We start from the raw sequence: 24,109 nt of genomic DNA, 5'->3' as shown, positions 1-24,109 counted from the left end.
AAATTCAATTATTTTTATTTAACATCCTTAGCCATCAAGAATAGTTATGCATAACATATTTCTTACCAAGAACTGGTTGCATTCTCCAAGTCTGTTCCAATACAGAGAAAACCCAGATATTATTAGAACTGGAGAAGAAGCCAACCTCGCGCTGCTTCTGCAACCCTCCGAACACAACCATGCTGTTTCTAAGAATAATTATGAAGATAAAGGAGTTAACTAAGAACACTATCTTATGACTTCGATAAAAGACTTCAGATGGAATCAAAAAACTAGTAGCTGAAAATTGTACATGTCATACATATGTACTGTGTAGTGTATACTGTACCAGAATGTACTGTACTGAAGCAGAATGGTATAAATGTGTACTGTAGCAAAATGCATGGTATACCTGTGTACTGAAGTAAAATTGTGTACCTGTGTATTGTAGTATAATATTACCTGTTTACCGTAGTATAATGTTATACCAGTGTACTGTAGAAGAATGGTATATCTGTGTACTGTAGTAGAATTGTGTACCTGTGTACTGTAGTATAATGTTATACCAGTGTACTGTAGCAGAATCATATACCTGTGTACTGCAGTAGAATTGTGCACCTGTGTACTGTAGTATAATGCTATACCAGTGTACTGAAGCAGAATGGAATACCAGTGTACTGAAGCATAATGGTATCCCTGTGTACTGCAGTAGAATTGTGTACCTGTGTACTGTAGTATAATATTATACCAGTGTACTGTAGAAGAATGGTATATCTGTGTACTGTAGCAGAATGGTTTACCTGTGTACTGTAGCAGAATGACCGGCTGAAGGAGGAGGCCAGACCTCGCCAGCTCTTGCACAAAGCTGATTCCATCTAGTAGGAGATAAATCAAAGTTAATACTTTGAAAATATATCACATTAATTAGTAAGGAAACTTAATTTTTTCAGCAACAAGCTTAATTTATCATATACTCTTCCTGAATTTAAACAACTAGAAATTCAAGGCGCTTCGCGCCCTTCTTTCTAGCCTTAGAGGGCGCTTCGCGCCCATCTTCTAAATTAGTTGTGAACATGTTCTCTTTGCGTACATCGTAAAACAAAACAAAAATAATTCGCGGATTTTCAAAATTTTTAAAAATTTAATGACGATCGAATTTTGATGGAGACAAATATTTGAAATTTTGATTTTTCATAAACCTTCCCTGGGGTCCCTAGATGTCCCACAAAAAATTTGGGCCCGATCGGTTCAGCCGTTTTGACGTTTATTGGATACAAACAAACAAACAAACAAACAGACAAACAGACAGACAGACAGACAAGCCAAATTTATATATAGATTTGAGCCGCGTTGCAGAACTACCTACCGCCGGTTCAAATTTTCAAAATTAAAGATGTATTAGTATTTGAATCGGTGATTCAGGATTTGAACTAGCGTTAGATAGTTCAGCAACCTCTCCAACTATTTAAATTCTGTCAATGTTTGATCTTACTTGTTATCCTTGATGTTAAAAATATGAAGCTCTGAAAATAGTTTCCAGGTTTGATGAAGAGGATATGGCGAGGGATGAGTCCAGCCTCCGAACAGGATAAGGCTGCTCCCGTGCTCAACCATGCTCGCCAGAGCCTTTGGACTCGGATACGTTCCCATGGATACAACCCTGAGCATGAAATAAGAAGCCAATCAACTAAAATCAAAGTACCATGACCCGTAGGTCATAACACTATGAAAACCAGTCAAGTCAAGTTTTAACAGCTAATATAAATGTTTGCTAAGACTGACTATGGGAAAAGAAGAAAAAGTTAAACTAGTGGAGAAAAAACAGAATATTAATTAAATTAAAAGATATTTATGACAGAAATGACAAAACTAGCAACATAAATAATAAAAATATTAATTAAATAAAAAAATATGTCAGGCTAAAAATATTAATGCATTTAAGAAATGACAATAATAGTGCGCAAAATATTCAAAAAGTCCATAAATAAAAATATTTTGAGTCTAACCTGGTCCAAATCCTGGAGGAAAGATCAAACTGCCAGAGATCGTTAAAGGTTGAGGATGAGCAGGTGCAGCCTCCGAACACAAACATTGAATGAGAAGGAGGATAGTAAACAGAACAGTGAGAATATCTCTTTCCAATATTCCCTAAAATCATCATATTCATCAATCATTAAAAAGCAATTAGTCAGATTTCTTAATTTCTTCATTATATTCGACAATTGATTCAAAAAACTAGAAATCTATTATTAACAAATTAAGTGCTTTGGTGAAAATTTGATCTATTGGTTTGATTTAAAGAAAAGACTAAATATTTCTAAATCTAAAATGGGCGCTGCACTGCATTATGGTGACTGAGGTGTACCAATTATTATTATTATTATTAACAATCAACCTACAGACAAAGTACGACCTGTAGGTTGAAATATAATGAAAACAGGGTTGAGCTCCTCCACTTGCCCTGGTCTATATGGGATCTAGACTGTACTACTTGAAAAGAGTGTACCTGGAGATTCATCTGTATGTACTGAAGTCCATTCCAGTTCTGCCTGAAAATTAAATAGTTCAGCGTAGTTAAAGGGACTGTAAGCGTAATTTAAAGTGACTCTCCCATCAAAGATGGCAAATCCAGACTTACAACTGTACCTTAGAAAGCTTAATCCGGCCCAAAATGGGGTAAATACCGTCGTTTTTCTAACTCGAAAAATGTTGTTTTCTGTGAGTTGCTCCATTGTTTTTTAAAAACTGAAGAAATGTACAAGCATAATCAATATGGAATCCAAAGAGGCTGTTTGCTTGAGGCTGTTGGCGGTTAGGATATCCTTTAGAACCTCTTGTATGACCTTTTAATGGGTTTCCTTTGACCCAAAATGTCTTTCATTCTTGTAAATTTCATGTTTCAAGATCGTCATAAGGCCTGGTCATCACCTGGCCTCCTTTCAACCTCTATAACTTTATTCAGTCCATGGCGCAATTGGGGCTATATCCTGTCGAATTTGCTGGATTTATTGTTTAAACCAGGGGGAATAAACCAACAGGATGAACAGGCCTCCCAAGCTAAATTTAAATCCTTCTGGTATTATTGTTAGTTCTACCAGGTTGTCTTTATCTATTAATGCTAAAATTTAACTCCTCCCCTTCTCTGCTGGGGCCTATTTCTTGCCTTTGGCACCTTGTTCATTTTTTTGTAAAGGTCAGTTTTCAGGTTCTCCTGATCTCATTCAATTCGTCGTTGATGATGACTGTCCTAGCTATAGCGGGTTCTCAGGGGACAGTTTTACAAACCTACCCATGTTTTACAGAATTCTACAACTAGCCATTTTAAGGGCTACATCCACCCCTGTTGCTTCTAAAAGTGATTTTAGGGTGTTAAAGGGGTTCATTGTTATTTCCCTTTAGAGTTTGAGGATATCGCAATCTTTCGCAGTTTTAAACTCCCCTTTAGGATACTTTTTCTGTTCCTCAACACCTACATTTAAATATCCTTGAATTTCAAGAGTACCGTTGTAAATCGGGCATTGTCATGTTTGAATTAGTCCCTTTAAGACCAAATTTTTTTTAGATATTTACCGGCAAAAATCTATTCAAATTTTACATTACATATTTTTCAGGAAAATAACCCACTCCCTGACTGAATATTAAAAAAGAGTATGTACCTTGTTTAATTGATTATGAAAGTTGAGAAGCCTAGAACGAACCACACGTTTACAGCAATCACGCCATCTTCGGCAAACCCTGAATATTAAGTTTTTTTAAACATAAAAAAAACAAAAGTAGGAAAAGGAGATAATAATTTAAAATAACCCAAAATAACATATTAATAATATTAATTTTCTACACAAATCAGGACTTTAAACACTTTTTTCCCAACCAACACAACTTGAACAAAACTTTGTCAGTTCTAACGATAAAGTAATAAAAAATTGATCATAAATCACAGGAAAATTAACGAACAAAACTTTTTAAAATAAACTCCTTTCTAAGAAAACGCTAAAAATAAAAGATAAATGAGAAACGTCTACCTGTAACAGGCCTGGAAATCAGCGTAGGGAGAGATGAGTTTAAAAATATATTCCAATACTTCGTCAGGGAGTTCCGACACGTTGACGGTATAAACTACATCATTGCCTTCATCCATCTCTAATCCTACCCCTCCGTCTACCTCTGCTGGAGGTTCTTCTTCCATTGGTTTATCTTCTGCAGCTTTAACAGATATTAAACCTGGGGTCTAATTCCGGGGGTTCAGCTAGGAATAATCTGGGTAAACACTGTACAACGATAGTATAGGCTGTGGATTTAGAGTTTACTCGTGTGACCATGCGCATTGTGTGCATTTACAACCAAAAAGGAGGTTAAGAGTTTTCAACGCTGAATTTGTAAAGAGAAATGAATTTCTAGGTAGAAGAAGCAGAAAAAAGTGAAAAACTTAAAGTTCCATTAGTCATTTTTCCAAAAAAATCTTTGAAAATAATTTTACTCTTTCATAAATTGTTAATAATGAATATTAATTCAAATACTATGAAATTAAATCCCTGGAATCTATACAAAAAAATATCTGAAGTTGCCTTTGTAAATTTTTGGCCTGGCTCCCAGACTGTCGTCTTCCATTTTTGATTTTTTAATTTATTCCATTCTACGTTAAATCTGAAAAGTGAAAACATGAATGAAAATAGCAACGAAGCGTTAACAAAGAATTTGAATTCTAAATATGAACATGAAGTAATCTTTTTATAAAAGAGAAGTATGATAAGTATAAACTAATGAATGATAAGGGTTGCAGGGTGCAGAATAGTTTCTACTGTTTGCTTGTATCTCTGCTCTTGTACACAATACCAACAGCGCGCAGGTCACGGATAATCTGAGTTGGCAGACGACCCTGAAACAAATCTTACGTAAATGACTCATTATTCTGGATTTTGTGATGAATTTAGTTATCGGATTTGAAAAAAATCTTTGGCAATTACTTTGTACAAACCTAACGCTAACTTTGTAGTTTCTTGAAACTCGCTCAAAAACATTTAAATTTTATTATAAATTAGGTTTCACCTGTACAGAAATTCCGTAGATACCAGGTACATAATCTTTTATTCTTTGCCACTGAAAATAAAGTTGAAGTTAAGGAAAAGATGATAAAATGTTCATAAAAGTCGAAAACAACAAGTTCATCCCTGTAATAAAGGGATATATATATATATATATATATATATATATGTTGAAGATATTTTTCGACTGTCTGGAGGAAAAATTTGCACATCCACTATTTGCTTTCACTATTTGCGCCAAGTTTCATTTTTATTTGCCCTAAAATCAAATATTTTCACCAATTAAGCGAATAATTACACCAATAATTTCAAAATGTGACCAAGTGATTTTTCCTAAAAATATATACCCCTGGTCGAATATGTTGTCTACCTTACAGACCCAGCTATCCCTGGGCTTACAGGCGGCGATCATTCCATCAAAGGTAGCGCTGGTGCAATCGTAAACATTGTCGCGGTTTCGCTTCAAGTGAAGGAAATTCTCACAGTTGTCACATCCATCCGATTCAAACTAAAATGGAGTGATAATGAAAGTTTTAGAGTGAAGGATAAATACGTAAAATTCTGTATAATTTTGTGCTATTTTCATAGGTACATTAAATGTGTGTAAGCATTAAACATTAAAATGGTTTCCACATTGCAAATAGAAATATAAGGAATTAATATTATATAAGAAGAAGTTAATAACTATTTTTTTCCATTGAAATTCAAAAGTTGGATCTGTCCTACAGAACTCTTTTTGGACCGCCCCCCCCCCCTCTATCAATTTTGTACATCTATATATAAATTTGGCTTGACTCTTTGTTTGTATCCAATAAACGTCAAAACGGCTGAACCGATCGGGCCAAAATGTTGTGTGGGACCTCATGTGACCCCAGGGAAGGTCTATGAATGATAAAAATCTTTAAAATTGGTGTTTAAGTTTTTTATTTTTGTAACAAATTTTAAAATCTTGAAAATTTTTTTTACAAAATCGGCGAAATTTTTTTTTCTTTGTTTTTCAATGTTACAATGAGAGCATGTTCACATTTAAATAGAACATGAGCGCGAATTAAGCGCCCTTAAAGCCTAGTTACTAATATAACAAATGTATTGGTATTAATTTTGTTTTATTTCAGGTTTATGTTAGGTTAAGAAAATTTCTTGGCCGAGCGCTGCGGCTAGGAAAGGCATAGAGCTGCGGCCAGGACATGCTAAGGGCCAAGGCTAGGGGGCAGGGCAATGCGGCCACCTATCCAACTTTGACCATCTCTATGTACAAAATTAATGGGAGGTGGGGGGGGGGGGTCCAAAAAGACTTCTCTATGGAATTACCCGAAAGTTAACTAATAACCTGATCGAATGTTTTAACTAACGAACAAACTAAGCATGCTCTCAGCTGTCTGAGGTCTTTAGGAACAGTTTCTACGGAACCCTGGATATCATCCGTCATTTTACAAACTAATAACTCTGAAAATAAATGCTTAAAAACAATAAAAGAGCTGATTTTACTTAAATCGAACATATTTCTCTTCTGTCCCACAAAACGCTCAATGTGGACTACAATGTAAAGAGGCAACAAAAAAAGCCAGAATTGTTCTTGGCCAGATCACACGTGTTTTCACCTATAGAGACAGGCATATTTTTGTGAGACTCTACAAACAATATATTAGGCCATATCTAGAATTTGCTATTCCTGTCTGGTCACCCTGGACTCAAGGTGATATAGAACTCTTAGAAAAGATACAGATAAGAATGGTAGGGATGGTTTCCGGTCTGAAAGGGAGGGAATATCAAGAAAACCTTAAGGAGCTAGGTCTGCAAACCCTTGAAACCAGACGGAGAAGATTTGATATGATCCAAACATTTAAGATTCTCAAGGGGTTTGACTGTGTGGATAGCAGTATATGGTTTGAAACTGTTGGGAATGAGCCTTCAAGACAAACAAGACAATCTGCTTATCATTTTAACCTAGTTAGGAGGCAAGCAAGGACTGATGTCAGGAGCAACTTCTTCTCAAACAGGGTTATTGAACCCTGGAATAGATTGCCAACTGAACTGAAAGAGAGCAGGACTGTAAAATCATTCAAGGATGGACTGGACACCATCATTTAAACCAAAGATGCTATATAGGACCACACTGTAGCTCCTGTTATAATCCTACCTGGATTGGACAACATCATTTAAACCAAAGATGCTATATAGGACCACACTGTAGCTCCTGTTATAATCCTACCTGGATTGGACACTATCATTTAAACCAAAGATGCTATATAGGACCACGCTGTAGCTCCTGTTATAATCCTACCTGGATTGGACAACATCATTTAAACCAAAGATGCTATATAGGACCACACTAGCTCCTGTTATAATCCTACCTGGATTTCTAGGAGTCAACATAGAAGTATCGAAGTAATTGAAACATGAAATAAATATTGTATGTTTTGTCTTATTTAAGGTTAAGGTAATTGCTGGGCTTAGCGCTCAAGCTAGGATAGGCTAGGAGGCCGAGTACCTCGTCTTGGATAAGCTAGGGGGCCGAGTACCTCGTCTAGGATAGGCTAGGGGGCTAGTACCTAATCTTGGATAGGCTTGGGAGCAAGCACCTAGTCTAGAATATGCTAGGGCCGGATACCTCGTCTTGGATAGGCTAGGGGGCCGAGTATCTCGTCTAGGATAAGCTAGGGGGCCGAGTACCTCGTCAAGGATAGGCTAAGGGGCAAGTTCGACAAGTACCTAATCTAGGATAGACTTGAAAGAAAGTACCTCGTCTAGGATAGGCTAGGGGGCCAAGTATCTCATCTAGAATAGGCTAGGGGGCCAAGTATCTCATCTAAGATAGACTAGGGAGCAAGTACCTCGTCTGGGATATGCTAGGGGGCCGAGTACCTAGTCTAGGATAGGCTAGGGGACAAGTTCTTAATCTAGGATACGCTTTGGAGAAAATACCTCGTCTAAAATATGCTTGGGGGCCGAGAACCTCGTCTAGGATAGACTAGGGGGAAAATACCTCGTCAAGGATAGGCTAGGGGGCCGAGTACCTCGTCTAGGATGGACTAGGGGGAAAGTAACTCGTCTAGGATAGGCTAGGGGGCCGAGTACCTCGTCTAGGATGGACTAGGGGGAAAGTAACTCGTCTAGGATAGGCTAGGGGGCCGAGTACCTCGCCTAGTATAGGCTAGGGGGCAAGTACTTAATCTAAGATAGGCTTGGGAGAAAGTACCTCGTCTAAAATATACTAGGGGGCCGAGTACCTTGGACCCCTTAAATCCGCCCCTACCGACAACACGCCAATGCCAGAATTTTTTAGAAGATTTGTCGGGAAAAATAGTAATTACTATCCACTGATGTACTANCCCCCCTATAACTAATAGCTTTCTCTTTGATAATTAATAATAATGATGATTACGTAACGCTAATTTTGCTTGATCGATGGTTAATCCTTTTAATCTTCACAAGTTATGAAATATTCAAAACTATAAAAAAACAGTCGTTAAAATTTAACACAAAATAGTTGATTCGACTTTATAACGTTAACAAATGATTTATAATTATAATGCAAAGAGGAAGGTCAACAGAACTTTCAATTGATTCATCATATAACATATATATTATATATCCTGACACATCAAGGTCGACCGCCATGTTTTGGGTAAACAAAACTGGATCTTCAAGATCTTCAGTCTTCACGCTTGGAATTGGATAAGAAAAGAATTGCTCCTGTTTGTCTGTCTGGCCCAGTCAGCGTAAAATAATGTTAGAGCGCGTGTGCCGCGTTTTTTTTCTTTGTTTTTGTTTAATTGCGCTAACTTTACGTGGCCGAGCGGCTGTCAGCACTCAGCTGTCAATTTGGAACGTTGCGGATTCTTTCAAGGTCGTATAAAGTGGATTAAGACATTTAAGAGTCAAGTGTCTAAATAAATATCTATAAAACACATTCTAGCAAAAAATCACAACCTAATTTCTACTGAAATTTAGAAAAATATGCGGTTAAAAGGATCTTTAGGTATTTCATATTTTAAGTAAAATCTTCTCATTATAATCGATTTCCAAGCTGCCCCTTGTGCTTAAAACAGCTTCCTGGATTCCACGAAATCGAACAGCCATGCATGCACGAGAGATTATTTATTTTGATTTTTCTTTTGATTTTCATTTTCATTTTATTGAACTTAGAAGAAGCAAAGAGAAAGGTTGCTTTTAGCTTATTAGGAGAATTAGAATTATTAGATTTGATAAATTTCATTTTTTTATAACTTTAGATAAAATATGATTACAAGGAGTCGACTATAACTCGTCATTATGGACGATTCTATTAGTAATCTTCCCCTTCCTACTCTCAATCTGGCCGATATTCAACACTATAGGTTAAAACCAAAATACTTAAACAGAAAAGTACATGAATTTTTACTAATTAATAAAATTTATTTCGTAGTATTTTTGGGTTTTGTTAGGCTTGGACAATTTCAGCGCCTAGCACTGCAGGCTAGGTCAGGCAGGGGTGACCAGGCGTTGCGACCACATGTCACAAACTTTGAGTCTTTGACCATGTACATTTATTAATGGGCAATTTCCTAGAGAACTTTAGTCCATGATTCGTATACTAGGAAATTACCCATAATGGGAATTAAGTGTTTTGAAATAATGAATAAAATATTATATTCAGGAAGGAGGTTGAAGTATGGAGCTTAATAACCCCCCTGCAGCAGGACAAGCAAGCTCTCACCCTCGTCTACTCTCTACCTACTGAGGTTAGGACGGGCTTGCTCCGGGTGCTGGATATACAGAATCTACGGAAGGATACAGGAGTACAGTATCTTCTTAGGCACCTAGAGAACTCTAACGCAGGATTGAGCCTAGCGTTTAAAATCTTCTCTGAGGATTGCATCCAGGGTTCAGAAAGTAATGAAGAATATATTCAACGGTTCAAAAAGAAAAAAGAAGAATTAGAGAAGCATCGTCTCGAGTCGAATGATTTAATGTGGACGTTCCATCTGATAAAAGGAGCTAATCTAACCTGTGAGGTAAATTAAAATTTTATATTTATTATTCAGACCCTCCCGTCTTCCAGAATAAATTAGCCCGAAAAGTACAAATATCGTTGTAAAAAATGAATCTCGTTGAGGGAAGGGAATGATTTATATTTTTATTTATGATTTATCATTAGACATTTAATCCTCTCAACGAAACATAAAAACAAAAATCGTTATCGAAAATATTCAAAGTGTCATTTATTAAAGTGGGCAAGCGGTTTTGTTTTTAATGAAATTAAAATATTTGTACTGCCGAATGATTTAATTTTATTCCTGTGCAATGCAATATATTGTTTAAACACATTGGGAAATCCTGGGAACTAAATATAAAAAGTCAAATACAGATTTAAAAGAAAAAAATCTTTATTGAATATTAATAATGAGTAGGCCCGGGATCGTGTGTTGAAAGTATTGGATCCTGACTCCAAGTGTTTATTAACGGATGCTGAAGATGCACTCCAAGATTTTAAATCTCCAAAACGGACAAAATACAAGGACAGTCAGGTACTGAGAAAGGGGAGGGGGCGGATGAAAAATTGGACATGAACAGAAAAGTTGTTTTTACTTTATTTACTATCCCTTAAAAACAATTCATTTATCCTAAATCAGCGGGAATTAAAAAAAAAATTCAATTATTTATGAACTAAAGGGGAAATATTTTTTTTCATCAAAATATATGCCCCGTTGCCTTCTTTACTCTTGAAAGAAATCGGCGAATCACTCACTAAAAATGTCACTGACAGAAAAACGTCTTAGTTTGAACTGACGTTTAATTCATTTGCAACAATCTTCAGTTGACAATCTCTTTAATTTATTTCACTTTCAGGAAATGTATACTGAAAAAGATCTTTGTGATCTTCCGAATGAAATTCTAAATATTATCCTCCTTCATCTCGATACAAGAGATATTGCCAGGTTAGGAATTTTCAGGCATTGATTGACATTGAATTTACGAATTTTTGTATTGCTCTTTTTTTCTTAAATATTTCCATCACTTTTTATTCTTTTTTCCCGCTTATTTTCATGATACAACTGGATGAATCATTCAGAGAAAAGAATATTTTTAATCATTAATTTGAGAGCCAAACGTTTTTTTTTACAATTTTGATAGATACTTTGCCCCTTAGATCCGGATCAAGGAAGCCAAAATGTTCCGGATCCGGATCCTAAGCACTGCGTTTGAATGAAGCATGTTGTAGCTTTCCTGTTAGAAATATTTTGTTCAACTTGTACTTTTTCACATTTATTGATGTCTTTTTTGATTTTTGAATTACAGATTATACATTTAACAAAATAAGATGTTTTTTGTTTAGTTTACGAGTTGTTTGCAAACGGTTCCACGGGATAATTGAAGGAAATCCAAAGCTTTTATTACCCTTTTGGATAGGTATTTTTTTCAAGGGACAGAAGGTGTAGTTTTAAGTGATCCGCCATTTAAAATAGAGGGGCTTGTCCGATTTACAACGTTGCTCTTGAAACTTTAATAAGATCAATAATGTTTAAGATAAATTCGTTTCTTAGCTTAAATTTAGTGTTTAATTTTTCTTCATTGCCTCAGAAGCCGGATATGCGCTAGTCACTGAAGAGAAGCCCAAAATGAAAATAATCAGTTTTCAAAATCAAAAAACATGGATATCTAACTCATCAAATCTAATCATGATCAGACAAAGCTGTGAAGGTTACTTTTTTTAATCGGACATGTCACTCTTTCAACCCCTGCTGAATTGAAATTAATTATAAATTTATTTTGAACTAATGATAAAGCTTAGATGGACTAATCCGCAGAATTCAGTCCTTGGCGTGTTCTTGCTCCATCATACCCTAGTTTAACCAAGCTTCCCTCCCTTCTTAATCATATCAGTAAATGCAGGTTAGAATAAAAAGGGATTGGTCATGAAACAAGAAATTTGGCAGAACGTTTCTTGTTTAATTAAGTAATATGTGCTTCCCGTGTTTTCTGTTTCTAGTGTCTTATATTTATATTTACTAAAATACATTTAAAGAGTTGATTTGGTTATTCTTACTTAATGTTGGTTGTATCCTTACAATTAGTATTTAATTTTATGAGCGCACAATAGACGAGAACAAGATCATTTCTGTCTCTTGGATGTAATAGTTTATTGAGACCTGGAACTGCTAAATAATTTGGATTCCTAATATTCTGTTTCATTTGCCAAGTACAGTTTTTGATTTTTCTATTTATTTAGAAATCTGAGAACGCTTATTCTACCGAGCCTCAAAGTGTTAATAGATTTCAACTCTCTTTACGTTCAGGTATCGTTTTTTTGTTGGAGGGTTACGTAATATTTCCTTTAAACTACTAGAACTGTCAGGGGTGGAAAGCGCCATGAATAGGAATTATCAATTCACCAAAACCTTTTATATCCTGGTGGCTGCATCCTGTCTTGTATTAGAGAGGTGGTAAGCCCCATAAATAGGATTATATATTAAACAATCTGTTCTAAGCTGAGAACTTATGTATTTGATGCTCTTAATTCATTTGCTTTGTCTCGTTATCCAGTTTGGGCACTTTTAATTTGAAGATTAAAGCTAAATCTCCTCATTTTAACTATCCCTTCAGGGTACAATTACACCGCTTGACATCGAATAAAGATTAAATTAATCTGCAGATTAACAAACGTTGGAGAGCATAAAGCCTTGATCTTGATATCCACAATACAATAGTTCGCAGCTCTAACCTAATGTATCCTAGGTGGCTGCTTCCTGTCCTAAGCTGGAGAGACTAGAGCTCACAGTGTACGGTAGATCTGTAAGTATCAGTTTATTCATTCAAAAGATTATCACCAAAGTTAAATAGTTCCAGATGTAGAATACAATTCACGGAACGATTATCCGATATTCGGGGAAATTTTTCCGTGATAACCACTTAACGTACCTAGTTCTGTGTTGAATTTTTTGGTTGATTTTTTAGTAGCCTAGTTTCTTTAACTTGGCTATCAAAAAATCAACCTAAAAATTCGTCCATAAATTCGTAAAGGTTTTGGTAATTTTAATTTTTTCTGAAATGGTTTCCAAAGACATTTCTGTCACGCCGAAATGATATGATTAAATTGGTAACCATAAGTCCACCCATACACTATTTTCAAATGATAAACAACTTGCACTCAGCGATGAAGCCTAATTTTGAAATTACACTTCACTCTAGTAAATAAGCCGGTTATAAGATATTGTTTAAAGCATATTTGCATTGCAGTTATTGCTTAAACTATGAACTAAACAAGAGAAAGAAAGTGAAATTTTTAACATATTGGAAGATGTGTGGGGGCGGGGAGTGAAGTATTTTTAAAACGAGTCTATCACCTTAAAATACGTTTAAGTTAATATTAATTAGGTGATTCATCGATTGCCGAGACAAATTTATGTTATTTAATTATATTTTTGTTTTTTAACAATTTGCTGTTTCAGGATATTGACTACTTGGCCTTCTTGTTCGAGAGCTGTCAGGAAATTAAGTTCATTAAACTAAAATCATCTGATCAGGTGAATATTTATCTGATCACACCCTGAGCCCCCCCCCCTCACTCAGCATTGGAAGTATTATTTTTTTTTAATTTGGGGGGAGGACGTGAAGACCTGAGAAGTGGGATCAAGATTTTTCAAAAAGATATACACTCCTGTTCAAAACATGTATGCAATGCATGGATCTATTGGGCCTTAATCTAAATATTATTTTAGGTTTTGATTGATCTCAGAGCACTGAAGATGATCGGTAAAATGTTTAAAGTATTTAATAATAGAAAGAGCTTTAATTGTCATCTAAGTGGTCTTAGAAAAACGAGTTCAATATAAACAAAACAAAAAAATGGATAAAACTGATTTTAACGAGACTGAAAAAAAAGCAGTGCTTAGGATGCGGATCCGTTGGATCCGCAAGATTTTGGCTTCCTGGCTCCAGATCCGCAAAAATATGCGGATCCACGGATCCGGATCCAAAAGGTAGAAAATCAACCAAAAACTGAAGAAAAAAACTTATTTACTCCTAAAACCCAAATCTGAACTTTTGAAAAAAGAGAGATTGTATTGTATTCTTATTTCTGAATGGTTCATCAAGTTTTAGGATAAAAATAAGCGAAAAAAATAAAACCAAAAATTTGAAAATTATTTTTGTTAAAAAATTCAGTAAATCTTAAAGAAATGACTTGGATCCGGATCCAAATCCATTTTTTCCAGTGAGGATCGAGGATCCGGATCCGCATTAAAATTAAATGGATCCTAAGCACTGAAAAAAAGATTATAAAAAATTTGACCTCTCTCGACTTCTGGGAATTTTTTGTCTCTTTATTTAAAGTTCCTATCTCATTCTAGGGAATCGTCTCCCATTCCTAACTGAGCTGGATATCTCGGATAATTTCATGGATTCTGCTGAGTTGACCTACATCTCACAGAAGTTTAGGAACCTCAAGAGGCTGGTCGTTCAGGTCTACGGACATAGTGATGAGGAATCCAATGAAGCCATTAGGTACATCTTGGTCTCTCAGCCAATCGTGTTTTATGGTCTGTTAGGGTATGGAAGGGGAAATAAATTAAGGTTTGAGGGTATCGAAAAGGATGAAAATATGCGTTCAGATATCTCATTTTTCCTTTTCCTGGGAGGGGGTAAATTCTTAAAATTGTACACCTCTTTAGGTCCTTCCCACACACCCTGTTTATTTTTTTAGGAAGAATATCTGATTTACATATCTAGCCAATAGCATGGTTTGGAGTGACAACCTGTTTTTCGCTGAAAAATGAGTTGTATTCTAGATAACTAGCCTTAGAGGGAGCTTCGCGCCAATCTTCTAAATTAATTGTGAACATGTTCTCTTTGTGTACATCGTAAAACAAAACAAAAATAATTCGCGGATTTTCACAAAAAATTTCGAGGATTTTCAAAATTTTAAAAAATTTAATGAAGATCGAATTTTGATGGAGACAAATATTTGAAATTTTGATCATTCATAAACCTTCCCTGGGGTCCCTTGATGTCCCACAAAAAAATTGGGCCCGATCGGTTCAGCCGTTTTGACGTTTATTGGATACAAACAAACAAACAAACAGACAAACAGACAGACAGACAAGCCAAATTTATATATAGATGATAACAATATGTATAGAAATAGAAGTACTTAACGTATTTCTCACAGTAATCTGGAATTTTTAAGCTAGCAGTAAAACTATTTGCATCATGAAACAACCTAAACACAGTTAATAATGATTGCTTTAATATCGCCTCTTTTTTGGTTCTTACTGTATAATACTGTTGACTAGTAACATTTGTCAACATTCTCTAGTTCAAATGAGAACACACTTATAATGAAGTACGAATAAGTACGCACATTGAGGAAGTGTTCTGAGAAACTTGAGTTTTATTAATAACCATTTTTTTATTTGAGGTTAATATCTTTGAGGTGCAGTATGCTGAAGGTTCTGGAACTCCGAGGAATATCCCTGGAATCCTCAACTTTGGAGGTATATGTTCTGTTGAGAAATCAAGTGGTTTGTAAATGTGCAGGCAGATGGAGGGGGGGGGATGATTCATCACAGAATTAATTAAGAAGCAATGGAGAAAAAAAACGACGTTATCTTCCACATATTTTATCAGATTCGATACAGGGCTCCAAAAAATAGTTCTGCCTCTGCAATTTGGCTAGCTGCAGAAAACATTCAAAAAATTCATTTATTTTTATTTTCAAAATTAACCAAAGTATGATTGAAGAATGGACAAGGAATGGAAGATCAAGAAGAAAGAATGAAAAACAAGAAATATAAAAGTCTCAAAATGTTTCCATCTGATATCATATTGAAATTTAAAAATATTGTAAAATTAAATTAAAATAAGTTATTAAAGTTAAACATTTTATCAGATTCAGGTTTTAAGGGTTCAGTTGCAGTTCGGGCATTGCATCTTTGCACGGAGGTTCACTTGAAATTATGTTTACAGTCCATTTAAGGGAAAATTAAGAAAAATTTTGGGTTTTTATATAACAGGGAAAACTTGCAATTTATTTTCCTATTTTTTCCCTAGCTCTTTGAAGAATTTCTCCCCAGGGGGGGAATTCTTCAAAAAAATTACTTATAGATTTGTATAACAAGTAGATTAGTCATTTAAATTTTTAATCAAAACTGATCTTAGTTTTTTATGATTTTGATTGATTAATTTATCAAATTGAAACAATTTTTTAACAGAATATGCCTCGGGTCAATGTTAGTTTCAATAACAGGTTTTGGCATGATCACTTCAATCGTTGCAAGACGTTTTTTTAGATGCAACAAAATCTTGATTGAATAGCATTTTCACATGAATTTACTAATTATTGCATACATAATCTTTTTCACAATCTTTAGTAATAAATATAGAATAGAATTATGAAAGATTGTTTTAGAGTATTGTATATAACTGTAAGAACCTTGAAACCTTTCTCTTGAAGCCAGGGCGAAACATTGATCAATTCATTTATCGGGATTTTGGAAAACAAGCTGAAAATTTGAAACATCTGACTTCAGAAACAGGAGCTTTTACGATAGCAGAGTAAGTTTTCAAACAAATAAATTCTTTGTGCAAAGACAAACGAGTAAGTTTTATTGTTTTGTTCATTTCATTATAAAAAGAATAAAATCGTCGTTCATTGAATAACTGGATGAATGTTATTTGTTATGATACTATTGTTACAATCCAGAAGGAATTTCTTTATTGATCTTTTATCGTAATAAAAGGAATGGAAACGTAATTTTAAGTGGCTCTCCGTCCAAAAATGACCAAGCCTGATGCACAACTGTACCCAAGCTTTGTCTGATTAAGTATGAATTAGATATTCATGTTTATATTTTATAATTCTCATTATTTTCAATTGAAGTTTCTCTACACGTGGCTTGCACATTTTTACTGCATGCTGCAGGAAACGTTTAAACCTAGAAAAATGACAATATTTTCCACACTATTAATCAGATTTGGGTTCCAAGAAGAATGTTGTGGATTGTCATTTTTGCATGGAGAGTCCTTGAAATTACGCTTACAGGCGCCTTAAGAAATCCTCCTTAATTTTGAAATTTTTCTTCTTTTAAAGATTCTCTGTTTGGAATTGCTCGTTACTCGTGGGTTTGAAGAACTTAATAAGTTTCCATCTCGTCTCAAACAAGAAATGGGAAGGTGGTTTAAGCTGTCTCCATGTGATCGCCAAGAACAATCTCAAGTTCAAGGAGCTATCTCTGTCCATGAACCTGCACAGCGAAGCTGCGCACGATATTTCCTCATCGCTCAAGACCTTCTTCCAGACAGACGTCGGGTCCAGGCTGGAGTCTCTGGTTCTTAGGTAAAAAATGGTCCAATATTTTTTCTCTTATAATATCTGATTTTTTTAAAGAAATTATTTTATTGGCCCTACTTTGTTTTTGGACAGATAGCTAAGGTGTATTTAATGCGTAGCAAAGTATTTGTAGCTTATTTCTGGCCCTAAGAGCTTTAACGTCTTTGTTATACCAAGGGCACGCAGTTAGTATCCCTCTCACTCCCTCCCTGTCCCTGATAAGAAGTTTAAATTCCTTAAAATTGATTGAGACAATTACGTATTGTAACCCTTCACACCGGTTCGCCTGCATCCAGAAATCTTAATAAACAAAACCTGGGTGGATTTAACAGACGATCCCAGTCGTGTCCAAAGTGCGTTCCGAGTGGGAAAGTTCTGATGGGTTAAATTGTCTGTGGGACGGAACACCCCCAGGAATTCCCTTTAATCAATTGATTAATTGATAATTGTTTAGCTTTAGTCAGGAGGTTAGTATGAAGACTTTGAGAGATTTAGGAAAATGCTGCCCTAAACTTAAACAACTTCATCTCTCAAAGGTGAGATACTTGTAGTCGGATTTTGTTCATGTCAGCCCTAAAAAGAAATAGATTTAAGTAAATATTTCTTTTTCCTCCTTTTTGTAATTTTTACTCAAAATTAAATTTTTTCCAAAAATAAAATCATTTATTTTTCCTAAGTTTCCAAAATTACCCATTTCAGTTATTATTTATCTTCTAAAAATCTTTTATTTTCCCAAAATCAAATAAAATGGCACAAAACTTTCGTTATATATTGGGGTCGGTGATTTTTGAAAAATGTGAAGGATATAATTTTTCAAGAAAATATACATCCCTCACGATAATCGATAATTGATGATCAACTATTCCTTATGGTGGTCCAGGTTCAGATATCTGAGTTGGATTTCCTATATATACTCCGGGGTTGTCAGAATCTAGAGAGTTTAGTCCTTGCACAGATGGATCTTCAATGGGCGTGTAAGTTAATATCTAAAAAAAATCTTTATGACCGAAACAAATCTAATTTTTTCTAATTTTAAAATTGTTAAATTCTAATAATTCCTATATGGTTTTCCCTCAGTAGAAATGTGCAAGTTACTTTTTTAGAGAAACCACAATTTATAATCATCAGTTTTCAAAATTATAAACATTGATATCTAATTCATACATGATCAGACAAAGCTTATAAGGTTACCGTTGTGAATCGGGCATTGCCTTCATTCTATGGAGAGTCATTTTAAATTACGCTTACAGACCCTAAAATGTGCCTTTTCTAGGTGATATTGGGAGGTTTTGTCCAAATTACGCTTACAGACCCTAAAGTGTGCCTTTTCTAGGTGATATTGGGAGGTTTTGTCCAAATTACGCTTACAGACCCTAAAGTGTGCCTTTTCTAGGTGATATTGGGAGGTTTTGTCCAAATTACGCTTACAGACCCTAAAGTGTGCCTTTTCTAGGTGATATTGGGAGGTTTTGTCCAAATTACGCTTACAGACCCTAAAGTGTGCCTTTTCTAGGTGATATTGGGAGGTTTTGTCCAAACCTGAAGAATTTCTCTGCAAATCAATTAGAAAAGATCACTAGAGCCTCCATACTTAAGCACTGCAAGCAGCTGAAGAAGTTGGACCTTTGCGGTATTATGCTGTTGACATTATTCAGTCCACATAGCCCCCTCTCATGTATTCCCTCTGACTTCACTATAATTGGCTCAGAGGCTCAGTGAACCAATTTTAGTAAATTTTATGCCTATGCCTAAGTTACCGACTCATCTGGTGTGAAGATGTTTTTTTCTACAAACAAATTGGAAAACTAAGGAATTCATAACGCATTTTTTATATTGCAACTATTCGACGATTTACAGAAAACAAGTCAATATTTACATTTGTTAACCTGTTAGTAGGTTTCCTCAACGCCTGTACTCAAAATTTAATAGTCCTACTAATAATATTGAAATAAATCTTAATTTTAGGAAAGCTTAGTAAGTCGGAGTTGGAAAACATTGCCGAGTTGGAACACTTAGAGATATTCAGGTCTTTATTATCATTCATTATTCATTCACTTGTTTTGGTGTTTATTTCTTTGTTTACAATTGTTTACTTCAGACATGTAAAAAATTTTTATTTAGAAAAGTTTTTTTTTATAGATTACCTTAACAACGTGATCATGATCACCCTATAAAAGTGCAAAGATTGCAATAGTCTCCACTCTCATTTTGAACTTGTGGGCCTGTATAGTTAATCTTGAACGATTGATTTCGATATCCAATGTGGGCACTTTTGATTTGAGGATCAATGCCTGATCTTTTCATTTCAGTTATTGCTGAATGGTATCATTACCCCGGGGTATTAATCTGTATTTGATAAGATTTAGTATGCAAAAAATGGAGATTCATGCTTGGTCCCGAGATTCATAATACACAAGTTCCGATCTCAGTTCACTGAGATACATTCTTGCCAAGTTGTTTAGTCATAACTTTATAGTGACTAACTACTTTATTATACATTTATTTAACTTTCTTTCTTAAAAACTTCAAATAAATTAATCTGAGTCTTTTCTTAAAAAGAAAAAAGACGAAATTGTAAGAAAAAGAAAATCCCGAAAACGTAGATGTACACAATGCCCAATTTTTTCACGAAAACTTCGAAGAGCAGGATTTTATTTTACGTAAGTGTCCCAAGGAACAGGAATAATAATAATACCAGATTCTTTTAACAGAGATGTGTTAAGTTACTTGATGTCACATGGGACAATTTCACTTCACCACGGGTTCCCTGTAAAGTAGTTGGGAATAAATACAACCTCTTCTATTCACTTGTCATTAAAATGTTCTTCTGTAGGTTTGAAGACCTGGAGGTTCCAAGTGACCTTGATGAATTTATCAAGATAACCACAAGTTGTACCAGACTCAGGGAGATATATTTTGCGGATTCCACTAATTATGAATCTATTTGGTAAATTACTATGCAAAGAGCTCTCATATAATAATTATTATAAAAACTGACAATTGACAAATATTTTCTTCCATTTTTAGGGACCGACTGGCGCGCCCTGTAATTGTTAATGATTACGAATTCCTGGATCATCATCCCTGGACCTGGACCTATATTGTTTCTAGGAACTCCTTCGATCCCGCGCAGTAGTCCTTAGCATAGTGTACACTGTACAGCACTGTGCGATGTAGTGTACACTGTGTACAGTACATCTTTTTGTAGTGTACTAAATACTTGTTAACTTTAAAAGTCACTTTAATCAAATAAAAGAGATCTAAAATGGATATTTCTAACATTTATTTAATAAAACGAAAGTTTTGAAATATTTGCACATTGCTGAATAAAATTGGTTGGTTAAAAATGAAAAAAAAAAACTATTGACGAACATCAGTTGGAACATGTTTGTAGAGCTTCATGATGGTGGTGCAGATCATCAGGAACTGGAACAACAGGTTTCCGCTCACCCCAGGCTTTGGATAAGGAGGGGGAGAGATCGCGGGTTTATCAGTTTCGAATATGAGGGAATGCGTCTCAATGTTCGCCTGATAATTTTTGAACTCTTGGAACAGGGGAGAGATCGTGGTTTTATCAGTTTCGAATATGAGGGAATGCGTCTCAATGTTCGCCTGATAATTTTGGAGCTCTTGGAACAATATTGAGCTGGATGTAAGCATCGTCTGTTGATAGCTAGGTATCTGCATCATCACTATGAAGGAGCCAGGGTTGCTCCCTGAGACGGAGTTGTGATCATCTCCGATGTTTCATTCTGACTGCCGGGCTGGGATGTGTAGAGGGGTGAGGGGGGAACGAATATAATCATCAATTTAAATGTATTAAAACAAAATTTATAAATTCTGACTGACTCTTCCGGGCCACATATATTTTTAAAATCCAGCCGCGTCATTCAAAAAAGCACAACTCAAACCATTTTTCAATTCTACATAAGATAATATATTAATATATAAAAAAGAGGTCGTTTGTTTTAGATTTTAGAAGGTAAAATATATAATTTTTCATATTGTGGGAGCAAAGAAGAATTGTTCAGAGTAGTCTGAAGAAAAAGAAAATATTGATCACAATATTATTGTCATTACTTATGCATTACAGATTTATCAAAAAAAAGTTTTTTAGCAATTTTCTCTTCAAAACCTAAATGTATTTTATGGTGCGTCATTTTTAATATTCATGCTGCTCTCAAAAATAAGCCATTTTTTATGGAAATCAGAATTTAGATTTGCAAAAAAAAAGTTTCGCAGTTTACATTAAGAGGAATCATCCTTTTTTTTGCATTAACACTTTAATATAAAGATTTGGATATATATTTTTTGCGTGACGCGACTGGATTTTTGAAAATCACTCTTTAAAGGCCCTAAATGTATCATTTAAGAAAGAAGTTTTGCCCTGAACATTAAAATGCGGTGGTACGGATAGTGCTGGCTCATGGCCGCCAGCCTTCCCCCGCTCGTGCAACCGACCTACAGCAGAGCCCGTTCTCTCCATAATAATGTTTAAACAGTTGGCCACTTCGTCAGACAAGTATCTTAATCGTAGGATAAACCTACGATTAATAAATCGTAGGTTTATCCTACGTTTTAGACTTGTCGCACGATTACGGAAGTACTGTTTCATCAGTCATAAATCCACTCTAAATAGAGGCTGGATTATCTATCCTAAATCTACCCTGAAACAGCTGATGCTTTCATTAGTCATCCTTTAAATCCTACGATTATCTACCCTTTTTCATCCAAACTGTTGTTTATGCACATGCGCATTGGTTTCCACAAATTAGTTTGGCAAATCAAAAACGATCTTTGTTAACCTCAAATATTTTTTTGCAAAATTTAAAAAATCATGTTTTTTCCAAAAATCTGCCGAAAAATATTTTTTTAAATTTAAAAATAATATTTTCTAAAAAACACTTTAGAAATAAAATATCAATATTTTCGTAAAAATATTTTTTTTTTTTTTTGGAATTTTTTATAATAAAATTTCATTTTTACAAAAAATTAACCTTTTTTCGATTTTATCATTTTTTTACATTTTTTAGTATTTTTTTTATTTTTTATTCTTCATCTTATTTCTTTCTATTTATGTTTTCATCTATCTATCTATTTATCTATCTATCTCTCTCTCTCTCTCTCTCATAATTTGAGCCAAACCCAACTAGATCGTACGATCTAGGGTAGATGATCTAGGGTAAATCCACCCGTGCGGGTGGATTTATTTATCCTGCTATTAAGACATCGCGGCATTAACGTTAATAGCACGATTTACAACTCTAATGAAACACTAGGGTAGATAATCTAGCCTTAAATCCACCTGGCAGGATTTATTAATCGTGCGATTTGGCTTCAACAAAGCAGCCTAGTGGCCGTGTTGTTCACGTACTTTGGGGGACGATAGTTTGGCCGCTAGGTGTCTCACGCAAAATTCTTATCTGATAGATAGATAGTTCTTACGAGAGACATCTAGCGGCCTTAAACTATCGTCCCCCTTAAGTACGTGAACAACACGACCACTGTTTAAACATTATTCTGGAGAGAACGGGCTCAGGTAAGATACCCTATTTTTTTGTGCATCCGACTTTAAAAAGTTGTGCATCCCACCTACTGAAGTTGTACATCTGACCTACAGAAGAGTGCAACCAACATAAAAGAAAGCTGTGCAACCGACCAGTAGGTCGGTATACATGATGCTATCTCATTTGGACTACTGTCGTTTGAACTATTGTTCATTTGAACTATTGTTCATTTCAACTACTGCACGTGGGACCACGTGAGTAGTTTAAATGAACAATAGTTCAAACGAGTAAATATATTGCTCATTTGAACTATTTTTTAGTTCATTTGAACTATTTTCATCTGAACTATTAAAATATTATTAATGAAATAAACAAAAATAGTTCAAATGAACATAAAATTAGTTCAAATTTAAAAAAAATAGTTCAAATGAACAAAAAAATAGTTCAAATGAACAAAAAAATAGTTTAAATGGACAAAAAAATAGTTCAAATGAACAAAAAAATAGTTCAAATGAACAAAAAAATAGTTCAAATGAACAAAAAAATAGTTTAATTTGAACTATTTTTTACCTAACCTAACCTAACCTATTTTTTTTGTCCATTTGAACTATTTTTTAGTCCATTTAAACTATATTTTTTTTCATTTGAACTATTTTTTTTTCATTTGAACTATTTCATTTGAACTATTTTCATTCATTTGAACTATTTTATGTTCATTTGAACTATTTCATTTGAACTATTTTTATGTTCATTATGAACTATTTTTATGTTCATTATGAACTATTTTTATGTTCATTTGAACTATTTTATGTTCATTCTGTGTAATGTTTATCTAATTAATTGTCGAATGGATATAACTTTATAAGATTATAAAAAAATTTTAAAACTGAATTGGGGTAGAAAAATAGTTCAAATGAGCAAGAAATGCGTTGATTTAAACTACAGGATATGACGTCATGTCAGTAGTTCAAATGAACAATAGTTCAAACGAACAATAGTTCAAATTCGTACCATAGTTCAAACGGCAGTAGTTCAAATGAGAATCCACCGTATACATGACTAACTTTTTTCCAATGAAGTGTGTATCCGACATATGCAGTACATCGGACCAACAACAGCTTGAACCTGCTGAAAAACTATGTGCGGTTAGGGTCGAAGTATCGTAGGCCGGATGTAATCCAATCCAATATCCTTTTAAGGAACCTGTAAGTTTTTAAGCGATGGTGTATTTTTGGACCTACGCCCATCCCCTCTACTGCCCATCCGACCTA

The 24,109-nt window shown here is 34.7% G+C and overlaps 4 protein-coding genes across 5 annotated transcripts; 2 read left to right on the top strand and 2 right to left on the bottom strand.

The window, feature by feature from the left end:
* Positions 1 to 19: 19 nt before the first annotated feature.
* On the bottom strand, positions 20 to 4,625 carry LOC111701778 (F-box only protein 42). The gene is made up of 8 exons (XM_023473191.1): positions 4,545 to 4,625; positions 4,002 to 4,182; positions 3,636 to 3,714; positions 2,486 to 2,528; positions 1,986 to 2,127; positions 1,472 to 1,639; positions 780 to 854; positions 20 to 188 (listed from the first exon to the last, which is right to left on the bottom strand). The coding sequence occupies exons 1-8, from the start codon at positions 4,585 to 4,587 to the stop codon at positions 35 to 37; spliced, it is 885 nt and encodes a 294-aa protein (XP_023328959.1). The 5' UTR covers positions 4,588 to 4,625; the 3' UTR covers positions 20 to 34.
* Positions 4,623 to 6,490, bottom strand: LOC111701779 (transcription elongation factor SPT4-A). The gene is made up of 4 exons (XM_023473192.1): positions 6,352 to 6,490; positions 5,392 to 5,529; positions 5,026 to 5,076; positions 4,623 to 4,855 (listed from the first exon to the last, which is right to left on the bottom strand). The coding sequence occupies exons 1-4, from the start codon at positions 6,448 to 6,450 to the stop codon at positions 4,775 to 4,777; spliced, it is 369 nt and encodes a 122-aa protein (XP_023328960.1). The 5' UTR covers positions 6,451 to 6,490; the 3' UTR covers positions 4,623 to 4,774.
* A 262-nt stretch (positions 6,491 to 6,752) lies between these two features.
* Positions 6,753 to 7,112, top strand: LOC111701787 (uncharacterized). Its single transcript, XM_023473209.1, has one exon. The coding sequence runs from the start codon at positions 6,753 to 6,755 to the stop codon at positions 7,110 to 7,112; it is 360 nt and encodes a 119-aa protein (XP_023328977.1).
* A 2,125-nt stretch (positions 7,113 to 9,237) lies between these two features.
* On the top strand, positions 9,238 to 20,601 carry LOC111701777 (uncharacterized). 2 transcript variants are annotated; one of them, XM_023473189.1, is made up of 20 exons: positions 9,238 to 9,361; positions 9,661 to 10,018; positions 10,415 to 10,531; positions 10,854 to 10,942; positions 11,341 to 11,381; positions 11,813 to 11,897; positions 12,235 to 12,301; positions 12,741 to 12,797; positions 13,454 to 13,528; positions 13,724 to 13,757; positions 14,354 to 14,507; positions 15,421 to 15,496; positions 16,411 to 16,556; positions 17,092 to 17,337; positions 17,786 to 17,867; positions 18,212 to 18,305; positions 18,845 to 18,961; positions 19,297 to 19,357; positions 20,165 to 20,278; positions 20,359 to 20,601. In XM_023473189.1, the coding sequence occupies exons 1-20, from the start codon at positions 9,297 to 9,299 to the stop codon at positions 20,465 to 20,467; spliced, it is 2,187 nt and encodes a 728-aa protein (XP_023328957.1). In that variant the 5' UTR covers positions 9,238 to 9,296; the 3' UTR covers positions 20,468 to 20,601. The 2 variants fall into 2 exon arrangements, with proteins under 2 accessions (XP_023328957.1, XP_023328958.1); XM_023473190.1 differs by lacking the exons at positions 18,845 to 18,961; positions 19,297 to 19,357; positions 20,165 to 20,278; positions 20,359 to 20,601 and adding an exon at positions 18,605 to 18,838.
* The last annotated feature ends 3,508 nt before the right edge of the window (positions 20,602 to 24,109 follow it).

Source organism: Eurytemora carolleeae, unplaced genomic scaffold (assembly GCF_000591075.1).
Source record: "Eurytemora carolleeae unplaced genomic scaffold, Eaff_2.0 scaffold477, whole genome shotgun sequence".
NCBI classification, from domain to species: Eukaryota; Metazoa; Arthropoda; class Copepoda; order Calanoida; family Temoridae; genus Eurytemora; species Eurytemora carolleeae.
This window is presented reverse-complemented; position numbering and strand designations above follow the sequence as displayed.

Coding starts and splice junctions, on each gene's coding strand:
- LOC111701779 (XM_023473192.1), bottom strand. CDS start 6,450: ATGACGGATGATATCCAGGGTTCCGTAGAAACTGTTCCTAAAGACCTC. Junction 5,530..6,351: donor TAGTTAAAACATTCGATCAG/GTTATTAGTTAA, acceptor ACTCCATTTTAG/TTTGAATCGGATGGATGTGA. Junction 5,077..5,391: donor GGGATAGCTGGGTCTGTAAG/GTAGACAACATA, acceptor CTTTATTTTCAG/TGGCAAAGAATAAAAGATTA.
- LOC111701777 (XM_023473189.1), top strand. CDS start 9,297: ATGGACGATTCTATTAGTAATCTTCCCCTTCCTACTCTCAATCTGGCC. Junction 10,019..10,414: donor GAGCTAATCTAACCTGTGAG/GTAAATTAAAAT, acceptor AATAATGAGTAG/GCCCGGGATCGTGTGTTGAA. Junction 12,798..13,453: donor TCACAGTGTACGGTAGATCT/GTAAGTATCAGT, acceptor TTGCTGTTTCAG/GATATTGACTACTTGGCCTT.
- LOC111701778 (XM_023473191.1), bottom strand. CDS start 4,587: ATGGAAGACGACAGTCTGGGAGCCAGGCCAAAAATTTACAAAG. Junction 4,183..4,544: donor CAGGCCAAAAATTTACAAAG/GCAACTTCAGAT, acceptor TATCTGTTAAAG/CTGCAGAAGATAAACCAATG. Junction 2,529..3,635: donor TTCATAATCAATTAAACAAG/GTACATACTCTT, acceptor TTTAATTTTCAG/GCAGAACTGGAATGGACTTC.
- LOC111701787 (XM_023473209.1), top strand. CDS start 6,753: ATGGTAGGGATGGTTTCCGGTCTGAAAGGGAGGGAATATCAAGAAAAC.